At 41.0% G+C, this 26,933-nt stretch overlaps 1 protein-coding gene across 4 annotated transcripts in view; it reads left to right on the forward strand.

The window, feature by feature from the left end:
- Window positions 1-24,015, forward strand: part of PARP9 (poly(ADP-ribose) polymerase family member 9) — a 38,228-nt gene extending 14,213 nt beyond the window's left edge. For all 4 annotated transcript variants that reach the window (XM_037051481.1, XM_037051482.1, XM_037051484.1 and 1 more), the window contains exons 5-11: window positions 739-966; window positions 1,957-2,175; window positions 8,268-8,328; window positions 12,850-13,236; window positions 18,177-18,313; window positions 19,187-19,361; window positions 23,173-24,015. In XM_037051481.1, coding sequence (XP_036907376.1) covers window positions 739-966; window positions 1,957-2,175; window positions 8,268-8,328; window positions 12,850-13,236; window positions 18,177-18,313; window positions 19,187-19,361; window positions 23,173-23,552 — 1,587 coding nt within the window. In that variant the 3' untranslated portion in view covers window positions 23,553-24,015. The remainder of the gene's footprint in view (window positions 1-738; window positions 967-1,956; window positions 2,176-8,267; window positions 8,329-12,849; window positions 13,237-18,176; window positions 18,314-19,186; window positions 19,362-23,172) is intronic.
- Window positions 24,016-26,933: the final 2,918 nt, after the last annotated feature.

The following is a 26,933-nucleotide window of genomic DNA, read 5'->3' on the forward strand; positions in this document are numbered from 1 at the left end:
TGAGTTTGTTGGGCTTCATTCCACAAAGCAAAAGGTCACCAGTTCCACCCGCAGTCAGGGCACATGCCTGGGTTGTGGGTTTGGTCCCAGGTTGGGGTGTGAACAAGAAGGCTGCTAATTGGCGTTTCCCTTTAGCATCAATGTCTGTCTCATGTCTCATCTCTTTCTCCCTCCCTTCCCCTCTCTCTAAAATTAAATTTTTAATTTTTTTAAAAATTAAAGCTTAGCCCTGGCTGGTGTTGCTCAGTGGATTGAGCGCAGGCCTGAGAACCAAAGGATCGCGGTTCAATTCCTAGTCAGGGCACATGCCTGGGTTGCAGGCCAGTTCCCAGCAGGGGATGCACAAGAGGCAACCATACATTGATATTTCTGTCCCTCTTTCCTTCCCTTCCCCTCTAAAGATAAATAATAAAATCTTTTTAAAAATTAAAGCTTAAAATAAAGCAGGGAATGCTCAGAATATGGGAATATGGGGGTATAAGCCAGCAAGAGGCTGACAGATGCTTGCAATAAAAATTGTATCATCCACACACTTTACCTAATTACTGTAGGATAAACAGACTGGTCAAGTGATCACTCTTTGGAAATAGGAGTTTCCATCCATTATTAAATGATATTTTTATAGATTTAGGATCTTTAAAAGTAATTTTCAAAGCTCTTTGGGAAATAAAGATTTAAAGTGGTCATTTAACAAAAAGTAATTTAATGAGGAATCCTGTCCATTTTTTCCCTTTTCAGACAGATGTAATTGTTGGTTTAGCAAATCCAAATCTTGGTGATAGAGTTGGTCCTGTGTCCGAATCAATTCCCCCCAAAGCAGGAAACAAAATAGAAGAGAAGTTTACCAAAAAAAGCCTTCAGACATCTAAGGATCCCCAGTTGGTACTGGTCACAGATAATTCTGAATTGCCTGGTCAATATGTATTCCATGTGTGCTGGCCTTCAGAATATTCCAGACGGGATCTGGTAAGTTCAAAATAAATTTATCTTTATGTAGCTTGATAGTCTATGCAGTCTTTCGTTGAATTTCCATCATGTCGTTACATCCATGAAATATTGTCGAGTGGTATAGTTCCTATTTTCTACCGCTCCTGTGAGATACTGAATAATTGTTGTTGTTAAAATAAATTATCTTAGGATGTTTAATCTACAGTAATACCTAACATGTCTAATTTTAAGTGGGCATACCACAAACAAACAACAATATCAAGTCTGCGTACCCATTTGCCTTGCCCTAAGTGGGCCTGGAATGCAGCCTCTCCATGTCTGCCTCCATCTGTTAAATTCCTGGAGGACCTGGGATTTCCCTTCTAGCACCATTCTAGTCAAATTCATTACCTGTCGTGTCTTCCCACTGCCTTTGTCTGTCTTTACTTTGTCCCAGTTTCTGGCTCTTTCTTGGCTAGAGGGCACTCCAGTCCCAAATTGGTCTTTCAGTCATCTCTACTCCTCAGTTTTCCAAAGTCTTCCCACAGACAACCTTCCTGTGCTAGTATTCAGTTTGGATGTTGAAACATTGATGCAAAGTTTAAATCTGCCCAGTATGCCAGCGCTTCTCAAGGAGAAATTACATGACCGACCTCAACGACACTGAATAAATGGTGCTTACTTATTTTAATCTCGGCCTCCTTTATTAAACTCCCAAGACCTCTTTTTGTTGACCCGTAAGTGGCACATGAGTGGGGATAACCTAGCTGATGGTTGGCTCTCTGACCTGGGAGAAATCATGGTACCCGCATGTCCTGAATAGCACAAAAAGGACCACTCAATTACTTCAGTTTCTTTAGCTCTTTTATTTTTCATCATTTAACCGTATAGCCATAATGGGTTCCCTGTAGAGTGGGACCTTTCCTGCTCTCTGAGGAGGCATGGACAGAGCTTTGATGTGGATCAAAGGGTAAGCGAAGTCTTATTTTTGACTTGAAGGCTGATCTTAAAATTGTATTTTTCCTATAGATATTGAGAAACATAGTGAAGAAGTGTTTGGAAAACTGCCTTGAGCTAAATCTAACTTCCATTTCCCTTCCTGCTCTTGGGACTGGAAATGCTGGTTTGGGGAATTATGAAGTAGCAGAGATTATGTTTGATGAAGTTTTCATGTTTGCCAAACAACCCTTGGCAAAACAACTAACTGTAAAGTTTGTGATCTGTCCTGAAGAACAGGAGACATACAAGGTAAGTTAATATCTTAGAAATGTCCTACAATTTATTCATTCATTCACATCCTGTATTCATTTAACATCTGTTTAGTGTTTCAAATGTAAGACATGAGGCTAAGTTGTAATGCATGGTCATATTCTAATTTGGTGAAATCTAACTTTTGTAAATTGCCCATCTGAGACCTAGTAAAGCTTCACTCCTTTCCTTTGTTGGTAAGTTGCTTGCCTTTAAAGGTAAGCAACTTCCTGATTTTGATGTGGGGTCCCATGCTCCTCTCTCTACTTGCTTCCTCTAAGAACACAGCTGTTCTTAAACTTCTGCAGAGTTTTATCTTCTGAGTCAACTTCAGACCCACATCCACAACCTTCTCTTATTTCCACTTAGTTATCTGAGTGTTATCTTAGTCCAGCATATTTAAAACAAAGTCTTTGGCTTTTCCTCTCAATCAATCAACTTCCTTGGGCAAGTTTAGTTACTTATCTGTACCTCAGTTTCCTCAGCTTTAATATGGGGATAATAACCGCCATCTCATGGAGCTGTTATGATGATTCAGTGAATTAATATATGTAAACACTTGGAACAGTACCTGGCATACAGGAAGTCCTCCATGAAGGTTACCTGTTATACTAGCTGGAATGAGCTGTAGTTCACTGAACAGCAAGGGTGTATCTGACTATTTTTGCCAAGGCCCCAGTATTGCCCTCAAATTCAGTCTATTCTTTCTTAACTCATCTGCAGGTCACTTCACAGGGAAATCAGCTGTGGTCTGACACAAATGCAGGATGTGTGGGCCTGTGTGTCTGAGTGCAGACATCTTGTGCCCAGCTTCTTTAGTTTTCACTTCATCTCAAGCTTTTTGTTTTAGAGTGGCCAGATCAGCTGAGTTTCTTTCATGTGAATAGGTCATTAATGTATTCAGCATAGTTAGTGTATACTGCTGGGCTGTTCTGCCATCTCTTAAGGAGTTCATTGTCATCAAGCCTTTATTATATGAAATGTTAAAGGGACTTATTGAAGAAAAAGAATATGATCAAAAATGTGAACAGCAAAATGACAACAAACTCACAACTATCAACAACTGAACCTAAAAAGCAAAACCAAAACAAACTGAGCAAACAACTAGAACAGGAACAGAATCACAGAAATGGAGATCACATGGAGGATTATCAGTGGGGAGGGGAAGGTGAAGAATGAGGGAGAAGATACAGGGAATAAGAAGCATAAATGGTAGGTACAAAATAGACAGGGGGAGGTTAAGAATAATAGTATAGGAAATGGAGAAGCCAAAAAACTTATATGTAGGACCCATGAACATGAACTGGGGGGTGGGAATGCTGGTGGGAGGAGAGGTGCAGGGCAGAGGGGAATAAAGGGGAGAAAAAATGGGGCAACTGTATAGTATAATCAATAAAACATACTTCAAAAAATATAGGGTGGGGCAAAGTTTACAGTTTTAAGTATAGAAAATATAGTTTAGTCTTATTATTTATTAATTATTATATTATTTTTCATTTGAACAACTGTAAGCCCACTTTTGCCCCATCCTGTATATGACCTCATTTGAAAAGAAAGAAAGAAAGATCTCTTTGCTTTATTCTCACTTAGTTGGCATTTTAAAAAAAGACTCTAATAACAATGTCAAGAAATACTAAAAAAGAAATGAGATGAGACAGCACCTTAAACTAGGTTTTGAAGACATAGGTTTCTGATTCTGCCAACAGCAACATCAAAGTGCTGGTGCAACTTCCCAGGCGTGTGTCTGGGTTTGGGTGTAAAGGGCCTTCTGAGTGCCTGGCCCCAGAGAGTAGCTCCGAACATGAGTCTTTTTTCACACTTCCCAGCCTGTCTCTATGTGGATGGTTGCCATTTTATCTCTTCACACAAGAAAATGGACTTATATGGATTCTAGCTTGCTCTTTCCTGGAACAAATATAAAGGTTCTTATTTCTTTTGGTGCCTGACCAGACACCAGGAAGTTTGTAGTGTTTGCTGATTTCCCCTGCTGTCTTCAAACTGTCCGTGTGACACCACTGAAGGTGGACTTGAGAAAACATGTGCACAATGGGCTCTTGCGAGCCAATGTTAGCCGGCTCCAGTGCACCGTGTCTCACCCGCAGCTCACCTGCAAGATGATGGTGAATTACCCAGTGAAGAAAATTATTAGCCCACTTTCTTGACAAAATGAATCATCCTGTCCTTCAAATGAAGTTTACCCGTTCCCCCCAAGTAGAGGACTCTAATTGGGCCCATACAGGTTGCCCTGAGCTTATCTTTGAACTGTTCATGAAGCATTATAACCCTGCAAGAGGAATTAACCACATCTTGAAAAGAAGTCTCATTCTTTCCAGCCTACAAACAAAAAATGTACATGGCAGATCAACAAAAGTAGAAAGATCAACCACAGTCTGACGGCTCCCCTAGGGCCTAATAATAAAAATAGCTGCTGTCTATTGCATCAGCCAGGTACTGTGCTAAGGAGCTGTCTCATTCCATTCTTTACCCTAATTCTGTGATGAAGCCACTGTCGTTATCTCCATTTTACAAATGGGAAAACCTGTTAACCCAGAAGTTAACATACACACAGCTAGTCAAATGGCCAAACGAAGATTCCAACCTGGGTCTGTCTGTCCCACAAAGCCTGTGTTCTGAACTACTAAAGAAAAACAAAAAATAACTTGAGAGATGATGTATCTTTCAGTTCTGTGACTCAAAAGCGAGGACGATCTAACACCGTAACTTACATTATACCCTGACATTGACGCTCCCCCTTCAGGCTTTTTCACTTCAACACAGTATTATATCCATGTGGAAGTATGATGCGTGTGCATGTATATGTATACCCTCAGGCCTTCTGATAAACACGTCTTTTCTCCATAAATAAGTCTTTCAATGAGGGGTGTGTGTTCAGAAAGATCAGAGGGCAGTTTACGCATTTCTTGGCAGCGACCACTACCTTGGCAAGTTCCTACATTTCAAAAAATGGATACGTCAGACGTCCAGAGTGGACCTGACTCAGGAATAGCAACTTACACTGAGGTGTAAGTTGTGCAACTCACCATAAGGTGATACTTATATTCACATACTGGTGAGTTTTTGAATTCATGAATGACAGTGAATAATTCCCCAGCTGACTAAAATAACTTGTGTTCACCAGTATTTCATGGTGATAAGGGTCCTGGTCGGAGCTGAGTATCTGTAAAAGGTGATGGATGGTCATTCATTTGTTTGTACAACAAATATGTGTTGCATATCTACCTTGTGCCAGACATTATGTCTCAGAATAGGGAACACCTCTCCAGGAACACATTACTAACATCCCCCACAATAAGCGTTGGTCATTTGTGAACAGAGGTAGAAAAACGGCCCAATTCTTGCCATATAGAGCCACGTTTCCAAACCTTGCAGACCATCTGCTTGTTATCCATGCATTCTTCCAGTGACTGTTACTGATTAAGTTACAGTCTTCTCCCAAATTCAATGCAAAAGGCTTGCCCAATTGATTTCTCACCCTGCAACACATCCTGCCCTTTAAAGTGACTTGGGGAGAGAGCAGGTTTTTATCCATTTTGGATATGGCAGCTATTCTTAGTCTATCTATCAGTAGATAATATTATTTCATTTGTTTTATTTCCAAGCTCTTCTAGGGGGAGCATAGGGAAGTTCCCTGTAATGACCTTTCCAGGTACAAAATCTGTTAAGACTGAGAGCTTTTTTGCTCTGGAGAAAGCAGGTGCAAATATGATTTATAAGAAAGTGTCCTACAAGTTACGAAATTTTATTGTTAAAGTTCAGACTCAAAACAAAATCTAGTTTTCGCCTCAGTATTTATCATCCTTGCAATGAAATAATTACTGCCAATTGTATCAACTTGAAAAAAGGAAGACACTGGATATGGTGGTTCCAAATCCTAACAGATGAGTTTTTTTAAACAGACAAATCTTAATCTATATACTGTCATATAATTATAATCCCAGCAACAGCTAACATATTGGATGTTCACTATGTGCCAGATACAGTCAGGAATTGATCATTTATTCATTCTATGAGAAAGCATTCTGTATAACATTTTAAAAATGAATTTCTGTTTTATTAATTACAAGAGCACCTGCCTTTTTATTTGTCTTCTTCAGTGCCATATCCACGGCTCTAGGTCAGTGCCCAACATTCGATAAGCAGGACAGTAATATCTTTTGAATGAGGAGTTCTGGCTGAGATGGGAGCGTAGGTAGAAACCCTTCATCTCCTCGCACAGCCAGAGGGAGAATAACAACTAATCTAAAATCAACAATCAGAAGTGCCAGAAAATCAAATTGCGTGGCACTCCAACTCCCAAGGAATTAAAGAAAAAGTCAATCAGAACAACCAGACCAGGAAGAACCCACAGTGAGGCAGCTGACCACTTGGGCAGGGCTGGCTGAAGAAGAAACTGAGACTCAGAGCCGACTGTGGGCTACTACGGCGCTTGTCGCAGTAAGAGAAACTCCCAGTCTCATGCGAGTGTCCACTGGAACGCACTAGAGTTGAGAAAGTGAGCTGCACTGTTCCCTCTTTGGCCCCTCCCCCAAAGGCAGTGCTGCAGGACAGCAAGGAGGGTTGCCCTGCCCTGGTGAAAACCTAAGGCCCCGTCCCTTACAACTTAACAGGTATCCCAAGACAAAGAAATATGGCCCAAAAGAAAGAACAGAACAAAACTTCAGAAAGACAGCTAAATGATGAGGAGACAGCCAACCTATCTGATGGAGAATTTAAAGCCCTGGTAATCAAAATGCCCACAGCTATGATTGAGCTTGGTTGAAAAAAGAAAGAACAAATGAAGGATACCCAAAATGAAATAAAGCAAAATATTCAGGGAACCAACAATGACAGGAAGGAAACCAGGACTCAAAGCAGTGATTTGGAACAGAATGAAGAAACAAGAATTCAAAAAAAAATGAAGAGAGACTTTTGAACTTCTTTGACAATTTGAAATGTTCCAATATCTGAATTATAGGGGTACCAGAAAGAGAAAAACAGCAGCAAGAAATTGAAAACTTATTTGAACAAATAATGAAGGAAAACTTCCCCAATCTGGCAAAGGAAATAGACTTCCAGGAAGTCCAGGAAGCTCAGAGAGTCCCAAAGAAGTTGGACCCAAAGGGGAACACACCAAGGCACATCATCATTAAGTTACCCAAGATTAAAGATACGGAGAGATTCCTAAGGACAAGAGCAAGGGAGAGAGTTACCTACAAGCTGATTTCTCAAAAGAGACCTTACAGGCAAGAAGGGGCTGGAAAGAAGTATTCCAAGTCATGAAAGGCAAGGACCTACATCCAAGATGACTCTGTCCAGCAAAGGTTTCATGGAAGGACAGATAAAGTGCTTCCCAGATAAGGTCAAGTTAAAGGAGTTCATCATCACCAAGCCCTTATTATATGAAATGTTAAAGGGACTTATCTAAGAAAAAGAAGATAAAAAATATGAACAATAAAATGACAACAAACTCACAACTACCAACAAATGAACCTAAAAAAGAGAGAAAAACAATGAAAACAAAAACTAAGCAAACAACTAGAACAGGAACAGAATCAGAAATGAACATCACATTGGAGGGATTTCAGTGGGGAGGGGGAAGGGAGGAACAGGGGGGAAAGGTACAGGGAAGAAGCATTATTAGTTGGCATAAAATAGATGGGGAGAGATTTAAAAAGTGGTGTAGGAAACAGAGAACTCAAAGAACTTACATGTACAACCCATGGACATGAACTAAGGGCGGGAAACTGGAGGACTGGGGGGTGCAGTGGGTACAAAGAGGGGAAATTGGGAAAACTAATAGCATAATCAATAAAAGTACTTAAAATATCTTTTGAATGAGTGAATGAATGAATGAATGTTAATATTTTACCTTGGAATGTACTTTCTTCTGGCTTTTTGGAATAAAAAGCCAGATTTGGGGTTTCCTTCCATTTTTCCTACGTTGTTTCCCCTACATGTTCTAATAGATTGTGGTGCTGCACTTACTATTCCCCTAGGAGTGGATGAGGTCAAGTGTGGTGTGTGCAGGTAGAGAGTGGGGTTTCCATGACGATGGGTAAAAGCCCTGCTCTGTTCTATCTTGCTTCTTGCAGGCTTTCAACACTGTGATGCAGAGGAGTAGGTCCAAGCAGCAGCCTCTCAACAGTTACACTGGTAAGAAATTCATGGGCCTAGCTGCAGCGTCTTGTGCCCTAGGCTCGTTTTGTTCTTGGTCATCTAAACTCATGAAAGGAAGAATAAGGAAGCCAAATTTATTTCATTGTGCTCCTGCCTAGATACCATCCTGCCCTGTCCCTGACCATGTCTCAGTCCAGTTTTATATGAACAAAGTAAGGCCAAGTTGCATTAAGTAATCCACAGTGTGGATAGTTCATTTATAAATGCTGTCTATAATTTTTTCCTAAGGAAAAGCTCTGCCCTTTAGAAGCTGACTTAGTCAGCACTGTTTCTGCTCTAAATGAGCAGACATCTAGTGGAGGTACTCTTCAATCACTATAGAAAATACATCTTGTAATACCAGGTAACAATAAGTGTATTAATCCACTGCTACCCAAACCTGAGTAATCACTGAGGTCATGATTGAAACTTTAAAAAGCAAACAGCAAACAAGCAAATGTATGAACAGGCCCCGGTCTGGGTCTGGGCCAAGCGTGTATTATTTTCAGTGTCCCCTAATCATGCTGCGGAACCAGGTTTGGACCCCACTGAGCTAAACCAATCCTGGTTGTTGGGAGGTGGAAAGTGTTTAACTTTGTCTTATAATTATGTTCCTTCAGTGGAGATTGAGTGGACTGAAATGGAATTGCCTCATGGCAACTAGGTTGTGTATATCTGAAATAGTCTTTTAATCTGAAGTATTCTGTAGATGTTAAGAACACTGAACATTCAACCAGCATTAGAAATTATTAGTATATTTCCCATCAGGGTCAAAATTATTTGTTTGCATTTTTTATTGGAGAGTTCCGTTACGGATGTTCAGTGGTCCAGCAGGGCTGGAAGTGAAGGAGGGATTTTAAGAGCCCCGGTTTGTGACTGTGCCTCTTACGAGCCTGTTTTTATTTATCTGTAAAATGATCATGACAGACTGTTGTGAGGGTAGAAATTATGTGTGTAAAAATGTTCTGTAAATTGTAAAGCATTAAATAAATGCCAGGGGGTAAATAATGAATGACAGAGTGGACAAACTCCCCAGGTGACTAAGAGATGGGAGAGACTGCAAGGGATCAAGTATGGCTTCATGGATGAGATGTTCTAAGCTTGACTTTGAGGAGGCTAAAATTTTCGATGACCAGAGCTGGAGTGGGGCTCCTAAGGTAGAGAAAACCCACTGAAGCAAACAAATGCAGTGTCTGTTGGGGAGCCACAATGAATCTAGGGAGGCTGGATAGGAGGAGTTTGGGGGTGAGAATAATATGGAAAAGAAACATACAAATGTCTCTTTGTCATTAATCTGAATAATAGGGCCAGGCATTAACATTTATGTCAGTAATTCTTGAGGACATCTGTAAAGGAATTATAGAGTACCATTAATAGTGATGAATGATGATGATCTCAGATGATCATTTGAGATTGATAATGATTAATAAAGTTAATCTCAGATTATCAAGGACGGTTTAGACTATTACATAATGTAAGTATTAGTAATAATGTTAATAATGGCAAGTAGTAATGATATCAGATTATCAAGGAAAAGTTAGACTATTTAGGAAGGTAATGTGGTTCCATTAGAAATATGTAACTAATAAATAGTTAAATGTTTCGGTGCTAAAGATATTTTATTTATTTATTTTTAGATAGAGGGGAAGGGAAGGAGAGAGAGTGGGAGAGAAACATCAGTGTGTGGTTGCCTCTCAAGTGTCCCCTACTGGGGACCTGGCCTGCAACCCAGGCATGTGCCCTGACTCGGAATCGAACCAGTGACCCTTTGCTTCACAGGCCAGTGCTCAATCCACTAAGTTACACCAGCCAGGGCCTGTTTTGGTGTTAGAAGAGTATCCTGTAGTGATCTGAACAATGTAGTTACCTAGAACAATTATTTCCTGATGATGATGGATAAATAAATTATCACCATGTAGTGTTTTTATTTTTTCCTAAAAAGTAGTAATAATGTNATCTGTAAAGGAATTATAGAGTACCATTAATAGTGATGAATGATGATGATCTCAGATGATCATTTGAGATTGATAATGATTAATAAAGTTAATCTCAGATTATCAAGGACGGTTTAGACTATTACATAATGTAAGTATTAGTAATAATGTTAATAATGGCAAGTAGTAATGATATCAGATTATCAAGGAAAAGTTAGACTATTTAGGAAGGTAATGTGGTTCCATTAGAAATATCTAACTAATAAATAGTTAAATGTTTTGGTGTTAAAGATATTTTATTTATTTATTTTTAGATAGAGGGGAAGGGAAGGAAAGAGAGTGGGAGAGAAACATCAGTGTGTGGTTGCCTCTCAAGTGTCCCCTACTGGGGACCTGGCCTGCAACCCAGGCATGTGCCCTGACTGGGAATCGAACCAGTGACCCTTTGCTTCACAGGCCTGTGCTCAATCCACTAAGCTACACCAGCCAGGGCCTGTTTTGGTGTTAGAAGAGTATCCTATAGTGATCTGAACAATGTAGTTACCTAGAAGAACAATTCTTTCCTGATGATGATGGATAAATAAATTATCACCATGTAGTGTTTTTATTTTTTCCTAAAAAGTAGTAATAATGTAAGCTCCCCAACAGAACAAGTGTTTTTAAAAAAGTATGCTTTTAAGAACCTACACACACACACACACACACACACACACACACACACTTGTAAGTGTTGTATAAAACATTGGTTTTACTTTTTACTCAGAGGAAGGCCCTCCTCCCCCTGTTCTAGGTCTGTCCTGATACTTTTCATAGTTTCCGGTACCTCCCTACCACTGTATTAGGTGAAAGATGCTAATTACCACTATTGCCTTGGGGTCACTCGCTGGGAGGCAGACTTGTGTGGGCAATAGAGCCACTGCCCACATCTACTAGCATTTACCAGAGCTAAAACCCTGGGCAAGTTACTTAATAACTCGGAGATAGCTTCCTTATTTGTAAGATGGGGCTACGAATAGTATCCATCTCGTTGGGTTGTGTGGATTGAATAAAATATGTAAAGCACTGAGAACAATGCCTAGAACAGAATAAGTGGTCAACTTGATTTTCCCCCTCAAAATATGTTCCTGAAATTCATCTGTGTATCTAAACTTCTCTACTTTTCATTGCTATATTAATATTCCATTGTTGAAGGACCTAGGTTATTTCCAGTTCTTGGCTATTACAAACAAGTGTGTGAACTTTCTTGTACACATCCCCAGATACACATGTGCCAAAGTTTCTTTAAATAATATAATTATCGAAATGGTTGCTTTGGATTTACACCTGTCATGAATCCACACAAGCCCCAGTTGCTCTTTGTCCTTCCCAGCACTCGAGGTGGTCTCACTTATGAATTTTTGTCAGTCTGGTGGGTGATTTTTCATATCCCTGGTGACCAACGGATGGGACCTCTTTTCATACATATGTGGGCCATTTTGTTTCCTCTACTGTGAATTTTTTTCCCAGCTGGCTACTGGGTTGTTTCTTTTTCCTAATGATTTGAGGGCATTCTTTCTATATTTTATATACTGCCTCCCCCGTGAATTCTCTCTCAGCTAGTCCATCCTCCTTCTCCCCCCGACTCCAACTTTTTTTTCGATTTGGGTTCAGAGCCATCCTAATCCATCAGAGATTCTTCTTTATACATATCTTTATTCCTCGTGGAGAGGTGTTGTAGAAAGAGGTCTGTGTGGGTGGGTTGGAATCAAGTTGCATTTCCTTTTCTGCCGGGATACATATACTGTGTCCAGCAGCAGAGCTGCTAAGGCCCTCAGGCTTGTGCAGACACACAGTGCCCTGTCTCACACACATGAGATATAATAGGAATCCCAGGTAGTGGAATTATGGGCATATCCTTCTTTCATTAGACTTGGATAATTTTCCCATTTTTCAGTAATAAACGTATCATTTTATAATCAAATATACTTTTTAAAATTTTCTAAAGATTTTATTTATTTATCTTTAGAGGGGAAGGGAAGGAGGGAGGGAGAGAAATATCGATGTATGGTTGCCTCTCATGTGTCCCCTGCTGGGAACTGGCCTGTAACCCAGGCATGTGCCCTGACTGGGAATCGAACCTCGATCCTTTGGTTCTCAGGCCTGTGCTCAATCCACTGAGCTACTCCAGCCAGGGCTCAAATATACTTTTAAAAGAATTTTTACTCTTCAAGCTCTATGGCTTTCAAAGATGTTTCATTTTAAATCTGGGATTAGCAAGAGGTTAAGGAAAATCCCATTCAGTAGGAAATAATGGTCAACATCCAGAGTGAGATCACAAGGGGAACTTACTGGTGAATTGATAAGTGCAACACAGCAGGGGCAAGACGTGGTAAAGCCAGCCTCTTACAAGCTAACTCTGTATTCCCAAGGAAACCGTAAACTCTGCATTTAGATTTCCTTTATAACCAGCAGAGCTCTCAGAAATATGATGTAATTTAAGCTGCTACATCAGGCAGTGGTGACAATATCCTGGGGTGGACACTGGCCAGGGTATATTGCTATGCTCTGGTTTAAAACCCACCTTTCTTACGACTGCCTTTTTCAGTCCCCCAGGGGACCAGGGGTACCAGAGAGACCCGAGAACATGGGCTAAAAGCCAACTCTCCTGCCATCAATCTGATGGGATCCAACCTGGAAAAGATGTGTGAGGCTGAAGAGTGGATCCAAAGGATACTGACCCACCAGGACCAGCACACCATCGAGAATAATCACATCCTCTACCTTGGGAAAGAGGAACATGACATTTTGGCTCAGCACCAGGCAGCCTCAAAGGTCTCTGTCTTAGAGATTATCAAACCAGGACAGGCTATTTTAGAGATTAAAGGAGCCCAGGCTGACCTTGTGGAGGTGGTTTTGAAGATTGAACAAATGCTGTGTGAAGTTCAAGAAAAAATGGCAAGAAAAAAGGAGCAAGCCCTTTGGAACTCATCAAGTGAGTAACTTCGTGTTAAGTTGGAAAGTCAGCCCTCCCAACTGTCCTCTTGGGTGTGATTATGCATGTATGTGTGTGGGAAAGAGAGAGAATGGAAGAGAGAGGGAGCAAACCACGCAGGTTCTGTGTTAGGCCATAAACTTTTATAACCATTTTGGGGCCATTTCTACCAACAGGGTTAATTATTAGTAAATGGACACACACACACACACACACACATACACACATGCAATTGGATTTACTTATGATGACATNGTGATTATGCATGTATGTGTGTGGGAAAGAGAGAGAATGGAAGAGAGAGGGAGCAAACCACGCAGGTTCTGTGTTAGGCCATAAACTTTTATAACCATTTTGGGGCCGTTTCTACCAACAGGGTTAATTATTAGTAAATGGACACACACACACACACACACACACACACACACACATACACACATGCAATTGGATTTACTTATGATGACATGGATTGCCTAAGAGGCAGTTACAGGGAAAGCCTAGGGCAATCCACTCCCAGGCAGTGGGGAAAAGTGCATCTTTAATTCTTCAGACGGAGCATTCAAGTGCAGACATTCCACTTGATTAACTAATTTCTTGAATGGAGTTTCACTGCATTTATTTGTTGCTGGCAGCCTTAGGAACCCTAAAATTACTTACTTTGAGCATTCTTACCACAGTAAATTATTCATTGGTACTGTTAAGTACTTGCAAGTATCACGCATTTTGTGGGGGCAGAATCCATCAGGATGCCTAGGAATGAGGATCTGGGGAGATCCTTTTAACATAGCCCTAGAGTTAAGTAGGAAATTACACCCTTGGAAACACCACCTTAGGAAACAGAGGCTTATTTCGTTGGTTTCTTTGACTAATGATTATTGCATCCATGATATGTACCAAGCATTGTTCTAGGTGCTGGGGATACAGCGCTAATGTGGACATTGTTTTCCCTGGAAATGTAATTGGGGGTACTGGGAAGTAAGCAGGGTTATTAGGTGGGAAAGAGGAGGATGGGAGTGCTCCGGGGACACCCAGGGGGGGCACCCCGCCCAGCCTTGAGTGGGGGTGCGGTCAGGGGAATGTTTCTCAGGAGAGGCGTCATAAATGGAGAACTGAAGGATGAGGAGGAGTTAGTAAGGCAAAGAAAGAAACTTTTAAGAAGTCAGACCATGGTGGGGTCTATATTATGCAAGACTAATAGATCACATGAAAAAATTCAGAGTTTTTCTTGAAACCAATGGGGAGACTTAAAGGAGTTTAAGCAAAGGTGAGGTCAGACTTGTCTTTTAGAAAGATCACTGATTGTAATGCAGAGAATGGATTTAGTACAGAAATTCAGATGCAAAATTTAAAAGGACACCATATTTTCACTATGTGTCTATAAAAATAATTTGGGCAGAAATGGTCAAAGCGAGTAGGAGGTAACAGTAAATATTGTATCCAAATTCCATAGAAAACAGCATCCCAAAACATAGACAATAATAATATACAAACATGAGACCCAAGGTTATGATTTCTACTTAGCTTTTGAAGTGTAATGTCTGTGGCTGTCCAAACTGACACTGACACCTCTCGAGACAAGAGACAGGAAACACTGATCTCCTGGAGAGCCTGTGGCACTACTCTAACTGCATTTTAAAGGTTGACCCATCCTCCCAGCTACCGGCAGTTTAGTTACGTAAGCCCCTTACTCTGCTGCAAGGTGGCATTTATAGTGGTTCATGACTAAGCATATTACTCCACGGCAGTGTTTCAGAGGTTCATACAGACTCATCCTCTCTTAATAAGATTAAAATCATCATTAACAAAATGGATAAATTTGAAATGAACTGTTATTACAGGGAATATTACTCTCCATCAGAATGATAAAATTTAGATGATAGATGTTAGACCTTTCTCTCTTAATCCTTCCTGGTGAGCTCTTCTGATAGCAAGAGCTTGTGAATTTTTGAGTCTCCAGTGCCCTGCCAGTTCCTGGCATGTAATAGGAGCTTGATACATGTTTGCTGAACTCAAGTCAATTGAACTTAATACTGTATTTCATAAATGCGAGCTGTCGCTCTCCAGATTTAATTTACAGTCTCTTCCTTTGAAATTTCCTGCCTTTGGAGTTCCTTTGCTATGGGTTTTGTCCTTCCTGCCTTCTGGATTGACAGTCTGGCCTTCTAGCGAGTATCCCTGGATTTATCATCTTCTTTTTGTAGTTAAATTCAGCCCACTCAATTAGATAATGTGCTGGGGATTCGGTCATTTTAGTGTACATGGTCTAAAGTCAAACTCAAACTGAATGAAAGCAAACCTTTCGGGGGAATTTCCATTTTGGCCGCCTGTATATTTAGTCCAATTAGGAGCTCCTCTGGACAGTAATAGGTGTCCTTTGAATTTAAAAAAAAAAAGGAGGGATGGATATTAAATGAGAAAGGAAGGAAAAGGAGGAGGAAAGACTGACACAGTTTCCTTTTAATCTCCAAATTTTGCTCTTCTTGATTGGGTGGTGGTATAGTGACATACATACCAAATATTCTGCCCTGCCCCTCATGGAGAGCACTGGTGATAGCTGGATCTGGAGCACTGGTTATAATCTTGGATCTCTCTATTTATTAGCCATGTGATATTAGGCAAGTCGCTTAAGTCTCTGGGTTTTAATTTCCTTATTGGTAACATTGTGTTGATGATTTCAATGGTGGTGTTATGATGATCAAATTAGGCAGAGATATGAAATCTCTTTGAAAACCTTGATGTGTTATATAAATGGCATATTGTTTTACACAATTCCTTCATGTTTTCTTACACCTTTTTGTTGATGGGCATCTTTTTTTAAATATATATATTTTATTGATTATACCATTACAGTTGTTCTATTCCCCCCTTCATTCCCCTCCACCTGCACACCCCCTCCCCCACCATTCTCCCCCCCTAGTTTATAACCAGGTGTCTCAACTTCTGTAGATTCTATATTTCCCATACTATTCTTGCCCTCCCCCCTATCTATTTTCTACCTACTGTCTATGCTACTTATTCTCTGTACCTTCTCCCAGCCTCTCCTCCTCCCACTCCCCTGTTGCTAACCCTCCATGTGTTCTTCATTTCTATGGTTCCACTCCTGATCTAGCTGTCCTCTTGGTTTGCTTTTGTTTTAGGTGTGGTTGTTAATAACTGTGAGTTTGCTGTCCTTTCACTGTTCATATTTTTCATCTTCTTTTTCTTATATAAGTCCCTTTAGCATTTCATATAATAAGGGCTTGGTGATGATGAACTCCTTGAACTTGACCTTATCTGAGAAGCACTTTATCTGTCCTTCCATTCTAAATGAAAGTTTTGCTGGATAAAGCAATCTTGGCTGTAGGTCTTTGGATTTCATGACTTGGAATACTTCTTTCCAGCCCCTTCTTGCCTGTAAGGTCTCTTTTGAGAAATCCGCTGACAGTCTGATGGGTACTCCTTTGTAGGTGACTGTCCCCTTATCCCTTGCTGCTTCTAGGATTCTCTCCTTCATTTTAGTCTTGGCTAATGTAATTATGATGTGCCTTGGTGTGTTCCTTCTTGGGTCCAACTTTTTTGGGACTCTCTGAGCTTCCTGGATTTCCTGGAAGTCTATTTCCTTTGCCAGACTGGGGAAGTTCTCCTTTATTATTTGTTCAAATACGTTTTCCACTCGTGGCTGTTTCTTTCCCCTTCTGGTACCCCTATAATCCAGATGTTGGAATGTTTAAAGATGTCCTGGAGGTTCCTAAGTCTCTCTTCATTTTTTTGAATTCTCATTACTTCATTCCTTTCTGGTGGGATGTTTTGTTCTTCCTTCTGGTCCATTCCATTGATTTGAGTCCCAGTTTCCTTTCCATCGCTATTGGTTTCCTGGACATCTGCCTTCATTTCAATTAGTTTAGCCTTCATATGTTCCTCTAATTTTTGACTATAATCAACCAGTTCTGTGAGCATCCTGATCACCAGTGTTTTGAACTGTGCATTTGAGAGGCTGGCTATTTCTTGGTCGCTGAGAGTTATCGGCTCTGGGACTTTGAGCTCTTGAGCCATATTTTGGACTGTTCGTGCCTGTTACGTATCAGGATCGGAGCCCTAGGTGTTCACCAGAGCAGGGCAACTCAGTGGCTGGGTTGTGGTGCTGTATGTGGGGGCCGGGTCAAAGAGGAGCAGTGGCCGTTCTGTCTGCTGCCTCCCGCCGCTGCTGCGGCAGCTGCCACCGTCACCGAGCCTGCACGTTTCATCTCACTGTGAGCAAATATGCGACCGCAGTGAGCCCTCTGCCACTGGCTTCTCCCGCTGGGGCCTGTGTGGTCCGTCTCACTGTGAGCGAATGTGCAACCTCGGTCAGCCTGCCCCGCACCCTCACTGGGTCCACGCTGCTACCCCGCTCCTACCCCAGCTGCCTGCGTGCCTGGGTTGGGGGATCCTTCCTGCCCAACCCTGCTCTGCTGCTGGCTCCGCCCCTGTAACCCGTCTGGTTGAACGGTTCATTGTTGTCGGACTTCCATATAGTTCAATTTTCTGTTCTTTGGCTGTGTCTTTGTTTACTAAACCTTTGTTGTATTCAAACTTGGTTGTGGGAGAAGGCACAGTGTTTCCACCTATGCCTCCATCTTGACGGGAGTTCTCTGTTGATGGGCATCTTGACTGGAAATACAGGTGTTTCGCAGGAGCAACAAAATTCTACGTATCCACTGCAGCACTCACGGGGAGTGCGTGTCCGTGCCCTACTTTTCTCAGCCCTCAGCCTCACGATCCAGATCATCTGAAGACAAGTTTATTGATCCTCTGCTTTATCTTATGACAGCTCTCCTTGCATGTCCTAAACATATGAGACGTGCAATTTAAACTGGCCGGTTCATTCCCTCAAATTTCTGTCATTTGTTTCATTGAACTTATTTACCAACATTTCCCTCTCACAGACTATTGAAAAAAAATTTTGTGTTACTCATTTTTAGGGCAATGGACTGATCAGCAGCCAAAACACCAAGATGAAATGAAAGAAAATAAGTTTCTGAAATGTCTAATGCTTTCAAGTCAAGAAATTCAGGATCAAAAGAAACAGTTTGAAAACAATGGTTTGCAGATTATAAAGGTATACGTAATTAAGGGAAAGAGTTGACTTAACTTGCTATTAATCCGTTTGGTTCTGTAGCCAAAAGAAAATCTCACCTGCTAAGTCTAAGCCAGCTCTTCATTTGAGTAGGAATCTCAGAAATGAGACTGAGAGGAGGCTAGAGATGGGTGGGTACCAGGGTGTAGTTGGAATTAGGAGGTAGAAGCGATGTCAGGATATGCAGAGCATAGATCAAGACCCAGGAAGAAGCTGCCTATCTTGGTACAAAATAAAATAACTGAAGTAGCATTTATCACACTGCATTATTTTAATTATTTACCTATTTTTAACAAAATTTATTCAATTAAGATTTTTTAAAGATTTTATTTATTTATCTTTAGAGGGGGAGGGAAGGAGAGAGGGAGAGAAATATCAATGTATGGTTGCCTCTTGTGCCTGCTGGGAACTGGCCTGCAACCCAGGCATGTGCCCTGACTGGGAATCGAACCGCAATCCTTTGATTTGCAGGCTCGCACCAGCCAGGGCCACTGAGCCACACCAGCCAGGGATAATTATTTACCTATTTTTATCTCTCACTAAATTCAGCTTTAAGAGAGAAAAGATGGGGTCTCCATTGTTGACCACTTTATTACCAGTGCCTACACATAGTAATTACTTAATATTTTTATTAAATGAATTTATCAAAGAAGGGACAGGGAATTTTGGAGAGATAGAAGCCAAACCAGGAGAGGGTTGGGGCCAGGAAATACTCTTTGCAACTTGGTATGAGAGGCAAATTGCATGCAAAGTAATATGCACGTTAATACCTTTATTTTTGAAGCAGTTGCGGCAGGCGATTTAGGTAGCAGTTCTCCAGGCTCTTTTTCAGTCTTTCCTTCCTTTGGGTTCTAGGTAGAGAAAATAGACAATGTGGATCTCATGGCTGCCTTCCAAAGAAAGAAGAAAGTGATGGAAGGGAGAATGCATAGGAAACCTGTGAGCCACAGGTTGTTTCAGCAAGTCCCACAGCAGTTCTGTGAAGTGGTGTGCAGAGTGGGCTTTCAAAGACTGTACTCCATGCCCTGCGGTAGGTGTCAGCCCCTCGTTATTGGGGCCACTATGCGTGGGAGTTGGTAAGGGGCATCAGCAGGTGACTCACCACAGATACCATTTGTTGCTGTGGAGAAGGGATCATTTGCAACTAGGATTTAGTGGCTAAGTCCTTTGGAAAGGGTCGTATTTTTAGTTTTTCCTTCATATATTTTGTTGCTGATGGGTTTTATGTTGATGAAAGCACGAGCAGTAAAATGGGTAAATCACTAGTTTTCTCTTTTCTGTGTTTCTGTGTCCAATCTTCACAGTACCTTGGTGCTTTCTTCCCCCACCCCTGCACTTATCTCAAGAAAAGTATTATCATCACTATCAAACCTAATCCCTTAATAAAAAGGGCATTTTCCCAAATTTAATAACATTGGTCTTTGCTCTTTCATCCTCTTCATTTCCTGTAGCCTGCTAGTGAATTTCATCTGGCAGGTGAAGCGAATAACATCTTAAGATCCTTCTCAGCTATTGAAGTTCTACGTGTAGCTTCCACATCTCTTCTCAGTTGTACAAAAACACAGCATACTTCGTTGTTATATTGTCCTTTCTAGATCTCTTCCAAGGAGGTCAAGAAGTTCTGCAATTATCATGAGGGATACCTAGCAATGCAGCTTGATTTTGCCTGATCCATGAAATCTGTGGCTCTTGATCTTTGCCTTTCAAAATACAGGGTGTGGCAAGAGTAGGTTTACAGTTGTGAGTGCATGAAACCGAGTTTATTGTTGTGTTATTCTTTATCAGTTGTTGTATCATTTTCCATACGAGCAACTGTAAACCCACTTTTGCATCGTCCTGTATGGTGTGTGATCCTCGCTGCAGGGTCACCTCCAAGTCTTGATGTCTGGAGAGCGAAGGATCTGAAAAATCACTTTCTCTTTACCCCAGAGAGAACATAAGCAATACCTCGGGTACAAATTGAACATGCACAATCCCTGGGGGTAAAAACTGATGGAAAAATTGGATCCCCACCAAGAAGTCTTTGAGTGTAACCAGGAAAACGATGATCAGTACGGTCCTTTCATTAGCAGTCTTACAATCACAACTTCTTCTGTTCTTATATCATCGTAGCTGGCTTCTCTGCCCTCCATGCCCCCTGCCCCTCCACACACATCACCACCTTCTACTCAAACGACTCCAAGATTGTCACTATTTTCCAAATCCAGCAAGTGCCCTCTTTTCAGTCCTGTGTCAGACAATGCTAATTGCCAGTCCAGGCAATTGCGTTGTCATCTCCTACCTCTCTTCTGACCAGCAGGTCCATATTTCAAACTGTCTTGGACATTTTGACCTAATGTCCCATAGCCACCTCAAACTGAACTCTTTTATTGGCCATATTTTTTCTAAGACACAGGCTTTTTCTTTTTCCCCTGATACTCTCTAACCTGGCTGATACCATCTGTCAGGTCTTCTAAACTGGAAACTTTATCATCCTCCATTCCTTCTTTTCTCTCTGTCTTATACCCAGGCAGTCACACGGTTCTAGTGATTCCCTCGCAAAAAAATTCTTAGCGCAGCCTTACTTTTCTACTTCTACTGCCTTAGCTCACCTTCCCCTAAGCCGAGATGATTACCAGGTACTTTCTGTGCCTCAAAACCACCTCTGTAGCCCTGGCTGGCATAGCTCAGTGGATTGAGCACAGGCCTGCGAATCAGAGGGTCGCTGGTTTGATTCCCAGTCTAGGGCACATGCCTAGGTTGCAGGCCAGGTCCCCAGTGTGGGGCACATGAGAGACAACCACACACTGATGTTTCTATCCCTCTCTTTCTTTTTCCCCTCCCCTCTCTCTAAAATATATAAAATCTTAAAAAAAAAACCCACCTCTGTCTAACCTATCGTTTTCTCTTCCACCAGAATTATTATGCTAAAAATTACATGCCTGTCTAATATCTGCATTTCCATTTGCCTACAAGGTAAAAACCCACACTCCTTAACAGAGCTTATAATGCCCTAGCCCCACATTGTTTCACCAGCCTTACTACTCACTCTGTTCCTCAACACTCTAGCCATAAACTTCTTCGAGTTTCCTGAATATGCTATATGCTCTCATGCCTCTGTGCCTTTGCATATGAAAGGCCTTCCGTACTCACCGTTTTTAGCCCTGCAAATCCTATTCCTTCTTCAAGGTATAACTCAAATAGCATCTCCTGGTTGACGCCTTCCCCAGCTCCTGCAGGCCCAGTGAATTGCTTACTCTGTGTTCCTGCATTTCCCTTCATTCCGTTGTTACAGCTTCTCTAACTCTATCAGGTACAAAAATTTACAATCCCACAAAACTCAGGTGTGAATTTCCTTTTTCTTATGGTTGTATAACTGAGCTTCACCTAGCTTTCATGATCCCAAGTCCACAGATGTGGAAAACTCCATCTTGACAGTTCAAGATGAACTCAGTCATTTTCAGAGTTTTCTTAGTCCCTTCAGAGAATAGACTCAGTTTCTGCAAGATTTTGCCTTTACCTCTCCTTTTCAGAGAGTACTCTTGATGGTAGGACAGGCACTGGAGGGAAGGTGGTCTGGTTCATGGCCCTCATCCATCCTCTGCCTCCAAGTGTCCTCTGTAAATAAACCGCCCTGGACTTTGGTCATTAGCATCCTGTTGTACTTAAATTTCTAGTTCTTCGCTCTTAGGCAGTGTCTACACAGGATACTGTCTTTCCTGTCAAGGGAATTCCTTTCCAGGCTGTGTTTGTGCCCCTCCTACACTGCAGAAAATGGAAGATGTTTGAGTGTACACTTCTTCCCAGCTGAAACGAGGGGTTTTGAGTGGTAGCCCTCACAAAGTCTTCCCCAGCCTCGCTGCTTTCCACCCATTTGCCAGGTTGGATGATGGGGCTGCACCCAGTGGAGTCAGTTGTCCCTTCTACTCTGGAAGTCCGCCCAGTGTTTCTGAGATTCCTGTTGTTCTTCACCATCTTGGCTCCCAGGGCTCTCTTGAGGGAGAGGGACAGAGCAGTGAGCCCCTTCTCAGACTCTTCAAGTGTTCTAGTCATGTGCTCTCTGATTCTTCTCTTCCCATCAGATGGAAGGAAGAACTTTCACTTATCTTGAAGTGGAAAACTGCTCTTAGAATGTCTCGTATTGTTCTCTTCTGTTATATATGGTATAAAATGTATGCTCTAATTCCTTTAGGCTTTTATCCTCTTGGCTCAAAAAACTCTCTTCTTAACTCCGAAAATCTAACTTTGAGAGCGTGCAAAAGTTAACCATACCTTTGAGAGCACATTCTCTACTTTATTAAAAATAATTATATATTTTATGATAGGTCTATATCGTATATGTACATATTCAATTGATTTTGTTCTAAGTGTCATTCTTTCTTCCACTGAGGTAATAAGTAGAAAGGAACAAAGAGCAAGAAGACAACTTCCAGGAAAGAAATCTTTTATTTTTATCTCAAAATATTTCCTTATCGCATAAAATTGTACTATATTTTCTCTGTTTATGTGTGGCTTACGTTGCATTCCTACTGATTAATGCTGCTCTAGAGCCCCAAACAGTGTTTGGTGTACCCACAAGTAAATGCAAAGAAAGAAAGGGCGGTGAGGGGGGAAAGGAAGGAGGATCAGAAGGAAGGAAGGAAGGAAGCTCTATTTACACGTAAGCTATTATTATATTGATCATATCAGAGATAACTTGTCTCAAGGAAACAACTTTGGGTGTCTTTGCTTCAGACACAGGGACTTTGGACTAGGAAGTGGTGAATATTTGGAGGACTACATGGAGAATATATATTAGTAGCCAAATTGGCCATACGAGTCTTCTGATCATACTAATAGTTTAATGTTTTTCCTTTTATCAGACCCAAAGTATGGAGCTGGCATATACTTCACCAAGACCCTCCGAAGCCTAGCAGACCAGATCAAGAAAACACCTACCACAGATAAGCTGATCTATGTGTTTGAGGCAGAAGTACTCACAGGCTCCTTCTGTCAGGGTCATCAGCTAAATATTGTTCCCCCACCATTGAGTCCTGGAGACGTAGACAGACATGACAGTGTGGTTGACAATGTCTCTAGCCCCGAAACTTTTGTTGTTTTTAGTGGTATGCAGGCCATGCCCCTATATTTGTGGACGTGTACCCAGAATCCCGTAAGGCCATGGAATTATTCGTCAGCATTAATGATGCAGTCTTCACAGTCCCACTGGGAGAAATTTGTAAGGAGCAGCTCTGTTGATTAACCTTTACATCATTTAACAACTGACATGGCCTTGCTTTGGAGGAACCAGCAATAATGTCCATCAATGACGAAAGGGTGGTTTGAATGTGCCAAATGGGTGTCTGTATGGACTGATTGGGTTATTGAAGAGACCAGATAGGTACCAATAGCATCTTAGTCTTTGTCTCTCAGGGCTGGGGTAGGTAGATGCCAACTGAAATACTTTCAGGATCACCCCTGTTCTACAAGTTGTTTTTTTACCTCCTTTACTATATAGGTAATAGCAAAAATGTTTTACATAAAAATGAACACATTTTTCTAGTATATAATCCAAGCCTTTTATTTTCTAAAACAATGATAGTGTAACGTATTAAGACAGCAGGATGGTTTTCTAGAGAATCTTATATAGTGCTGTAGATATGAAAATAAATCACCTTTGCTTTGAAAAATTGTGTGTGAAATAAATTATTTGAAGTAGAAGGAAATCAAAAGGCTGATTTTCTGCGGAAAACCTATGTGGATTCGGCCACATCAAGCAATCCACTCGAGTAACACTAGGCCAAATTATTAATTCACCGAATATTTCTTGACCACCAGATGTGTCTCAGTCACTTTCTAGGAACTAGAGATATGATGCTGGTCAAGACAAATGTCTTCATAATGCTTCCAGCATGATTAATTAGAAAGGCAGCTATGGACAACTTAACAAGTAGGTTGGGTATAACAAATGAGGAATTACAGATTCTTTGGGAAAATGTCAGGGGGAGAGGGATCATAGGTTGGGGGGCAGGCCTTCTAAAGAAAGTAAAACTCAAGCAGAGACCTGAAGAATTTGTAAGGGTTAGGCGAGTAAAGGATGCAGCAAATAAGGAGCAGAGTCTGGAGAGTATTTATGCAGAGAGAATAGCTCTTATAAAGGTTGAAACCACTGTGACTGTGCCCAAATTTGATGTAAGTTCTGCAGCATAAAGGCCAGCTAATCTCACCATGCACCCCTTGCCTATTCTGAAATCTATATTTCTCTATACTTCCAAACTTTTCTGACCCTCACATCCTCAACCTCTTGCATGAACACATTTTGTCTCCTCATCTTCCTGTAACCAGCATTCTTCTTCTTGAAGGAAGCATGTTGATTGACTCATATGGTGCTGGCCTTGGATATGGGCAAGAGAGCTGTACTCTGGCCTTTTTCCAGCTGTGCCCGCGCCATAGAGCAGAGTTCACAGGGTCAATGCACACCTCACTCCTGAACCACCCAGGAGATAGGTACCCCCCCCAAAACGTCCTGCCTCAACAGCTCTATGTCTACTTATAGGATCTGATTTGGCCTCTTTCTTGGGTCTCTCCTCCCAAGGGTGGGCTATGCCACACTCTGCATCAAGAATGGCCTCAGGGTTTGCAGGGATGGGGCCTGGACTTGAGGCTGAGGTAATCACATGCCTGTGGATGAGGCCTGTGGCACAGAGCTGAGAGTGACAGGACAGCTTTGAAACATCTAGCATATGTTTAATAGGGGTTTCAAAAGAGAATGGAGGAGAAGCAATATTCACAAGGATAAGAACAAAAGAAAATCCATACCAAGAAACAGTGAAACTGTAGACCACCAAAGAAGTGATCTTAACAGCAGCCAGAGAGAACAGCTGAATCATCTGCAAAGGAATGACGATTAGAATTTTGGAAATTTTGCAGATGTTATCAAGATTACCTTTCAGATGGCTGGTGGGCCCAATCTAATCACAAAAGTCTTCAAAAGTAGTGAACCTTTCCTAGCTATGTGAAAGAGATAGCAGATGGGAAGAATTTGATGCCCTGTGCTGGTTCTGAGATGCAGGGGGTTATGTACAAGGACAAGAAAGAAGCTCTGGCAGGAAAAGGTAGCCCCAAGCTGACAGACAGCAAGGAAACTGATATCTCAGTCCTTTAACTGCACTGAATTAAACTCTGCCTGTATGTGAGTGAGCAAGGAAGTAGATTCAAAAGTGTCCAGAAAGGAAGCCTGCCAACACTTTGATTTTAGTCCATCGAGACCCGTAGCTGACTACTGACCAGTAGAACTGGGAGACAATAAATCTGTGCTCTTTTATGTCACTGAAGTTGTGGTGATTTGTTATGGCAGTAATAGAAAACTAACACACTTTTTAACAACAATAATGGAAAACTGAAGACATTAGTATAGTATTTTCAAAAGGGCTGAGAGAAATTAACCGTTAACCTAGAATTCTATATTTAGCTAATTTTTGTATTTTGCCTTACCTTTTGAATAAAGACACTCTCAGATCATCCAAAACTGAATTTACCAAAGATAGACTGTCATTTAAGAAACGTAAATTTTAAAGGATATACTTCAAGAAGGGAAAAAACAAAAATCTAAGCCACAAGAAGGCATGATGAGCGAAGAAATGGTAACTGTGGGTACAGGTAAACAATCATTGCCTTCATAAACAGAAGTAATAGGAATGTCTAATTTGGGGAATAAAATAAGATTGAAATAAAATATTGTGAAATGAACTGTGTAAAAATGGTGAAGTGATGACTACAATTAATGGGGTTTAAAGTCCTAGTGTCGTGCCCTGGCCAGGTAGCTCAGTGGTTTAGAGCGTCATCACAATATGTGAAGATGGAGCATTTGATTTCCAGTCAGGGCACATACAAGAAGTAACCAATGAAATTTGTAAGTGGAACACCAAATCAATCTCTCTCTCTCTCTCTCTCTCTCTCTCTCCCCCCCCCCCCCACTGCTTCCTCTCTCTCTAAAATGAATAAATGAGAAAAAATAACAAAATCCTTGTGGTGTTCAAAAGAAGATTAGAGTTAAGGTTCTTATACAGATTAAAATTTAAGGGAGACCACTATAAGAGAAATAAAGTACGTAACTTCTAAATAATAGACCAAAAGGGGGGATTTAAAAAATCAAAAAACAGCTGGAAAAGCAGGAAAGGGGGAGAAAAGAACTGGGAAAATAATTGAGACAAACAGCACAAGATGGTAGAAGTAATTCCAAATACCTAGATGACTATAATAATGTAAGTGTAATCTGGGCTAAACTTGCTAGTTTAGTAGTTGAATTTCAAAACATTCAACGACATACTGTTTACAGAACATATAAAAAAGCATTAAAATAAAGAAAGATTGAAAATAGAGAGATAGAAACATTTAATTAGCAAATACCAGAAGAAAGCTGGCATAGCTTTATTAATAACAACAAAATAGACTTTAGTGAGTGTTATTAGGAATAAAGATGATTTCTGATAATAACAAAAGATTCAGTTAGCCTGTATGCTATTAATAACAGCCCGAAACTGTATAAAGCAAAAACTGACAGACATATAGGCAAAATGGACAACTCCAGTATCACAGAGATTTAACACAACTCTGAGTACTAGTAGATCAGTAGTAAAAAAGA

Source organism: Sturnira hondurensis, unplaced genomic scaffold (assembly GCF_014824575.4).
Source record: "Sturnira hondurensis isolate 20B ecotype Veracruz unplaced genomic scaffold, ASM1482457v3 Scaffold0007222, whole genome shotgun sequence".
Taxonomy (NCBI): Eukaryota; Metazoa; Chordata; class Mammalia; order Chiroptera; family Phyllostomidae; genus Sturnira; species Sturnira hondurensis.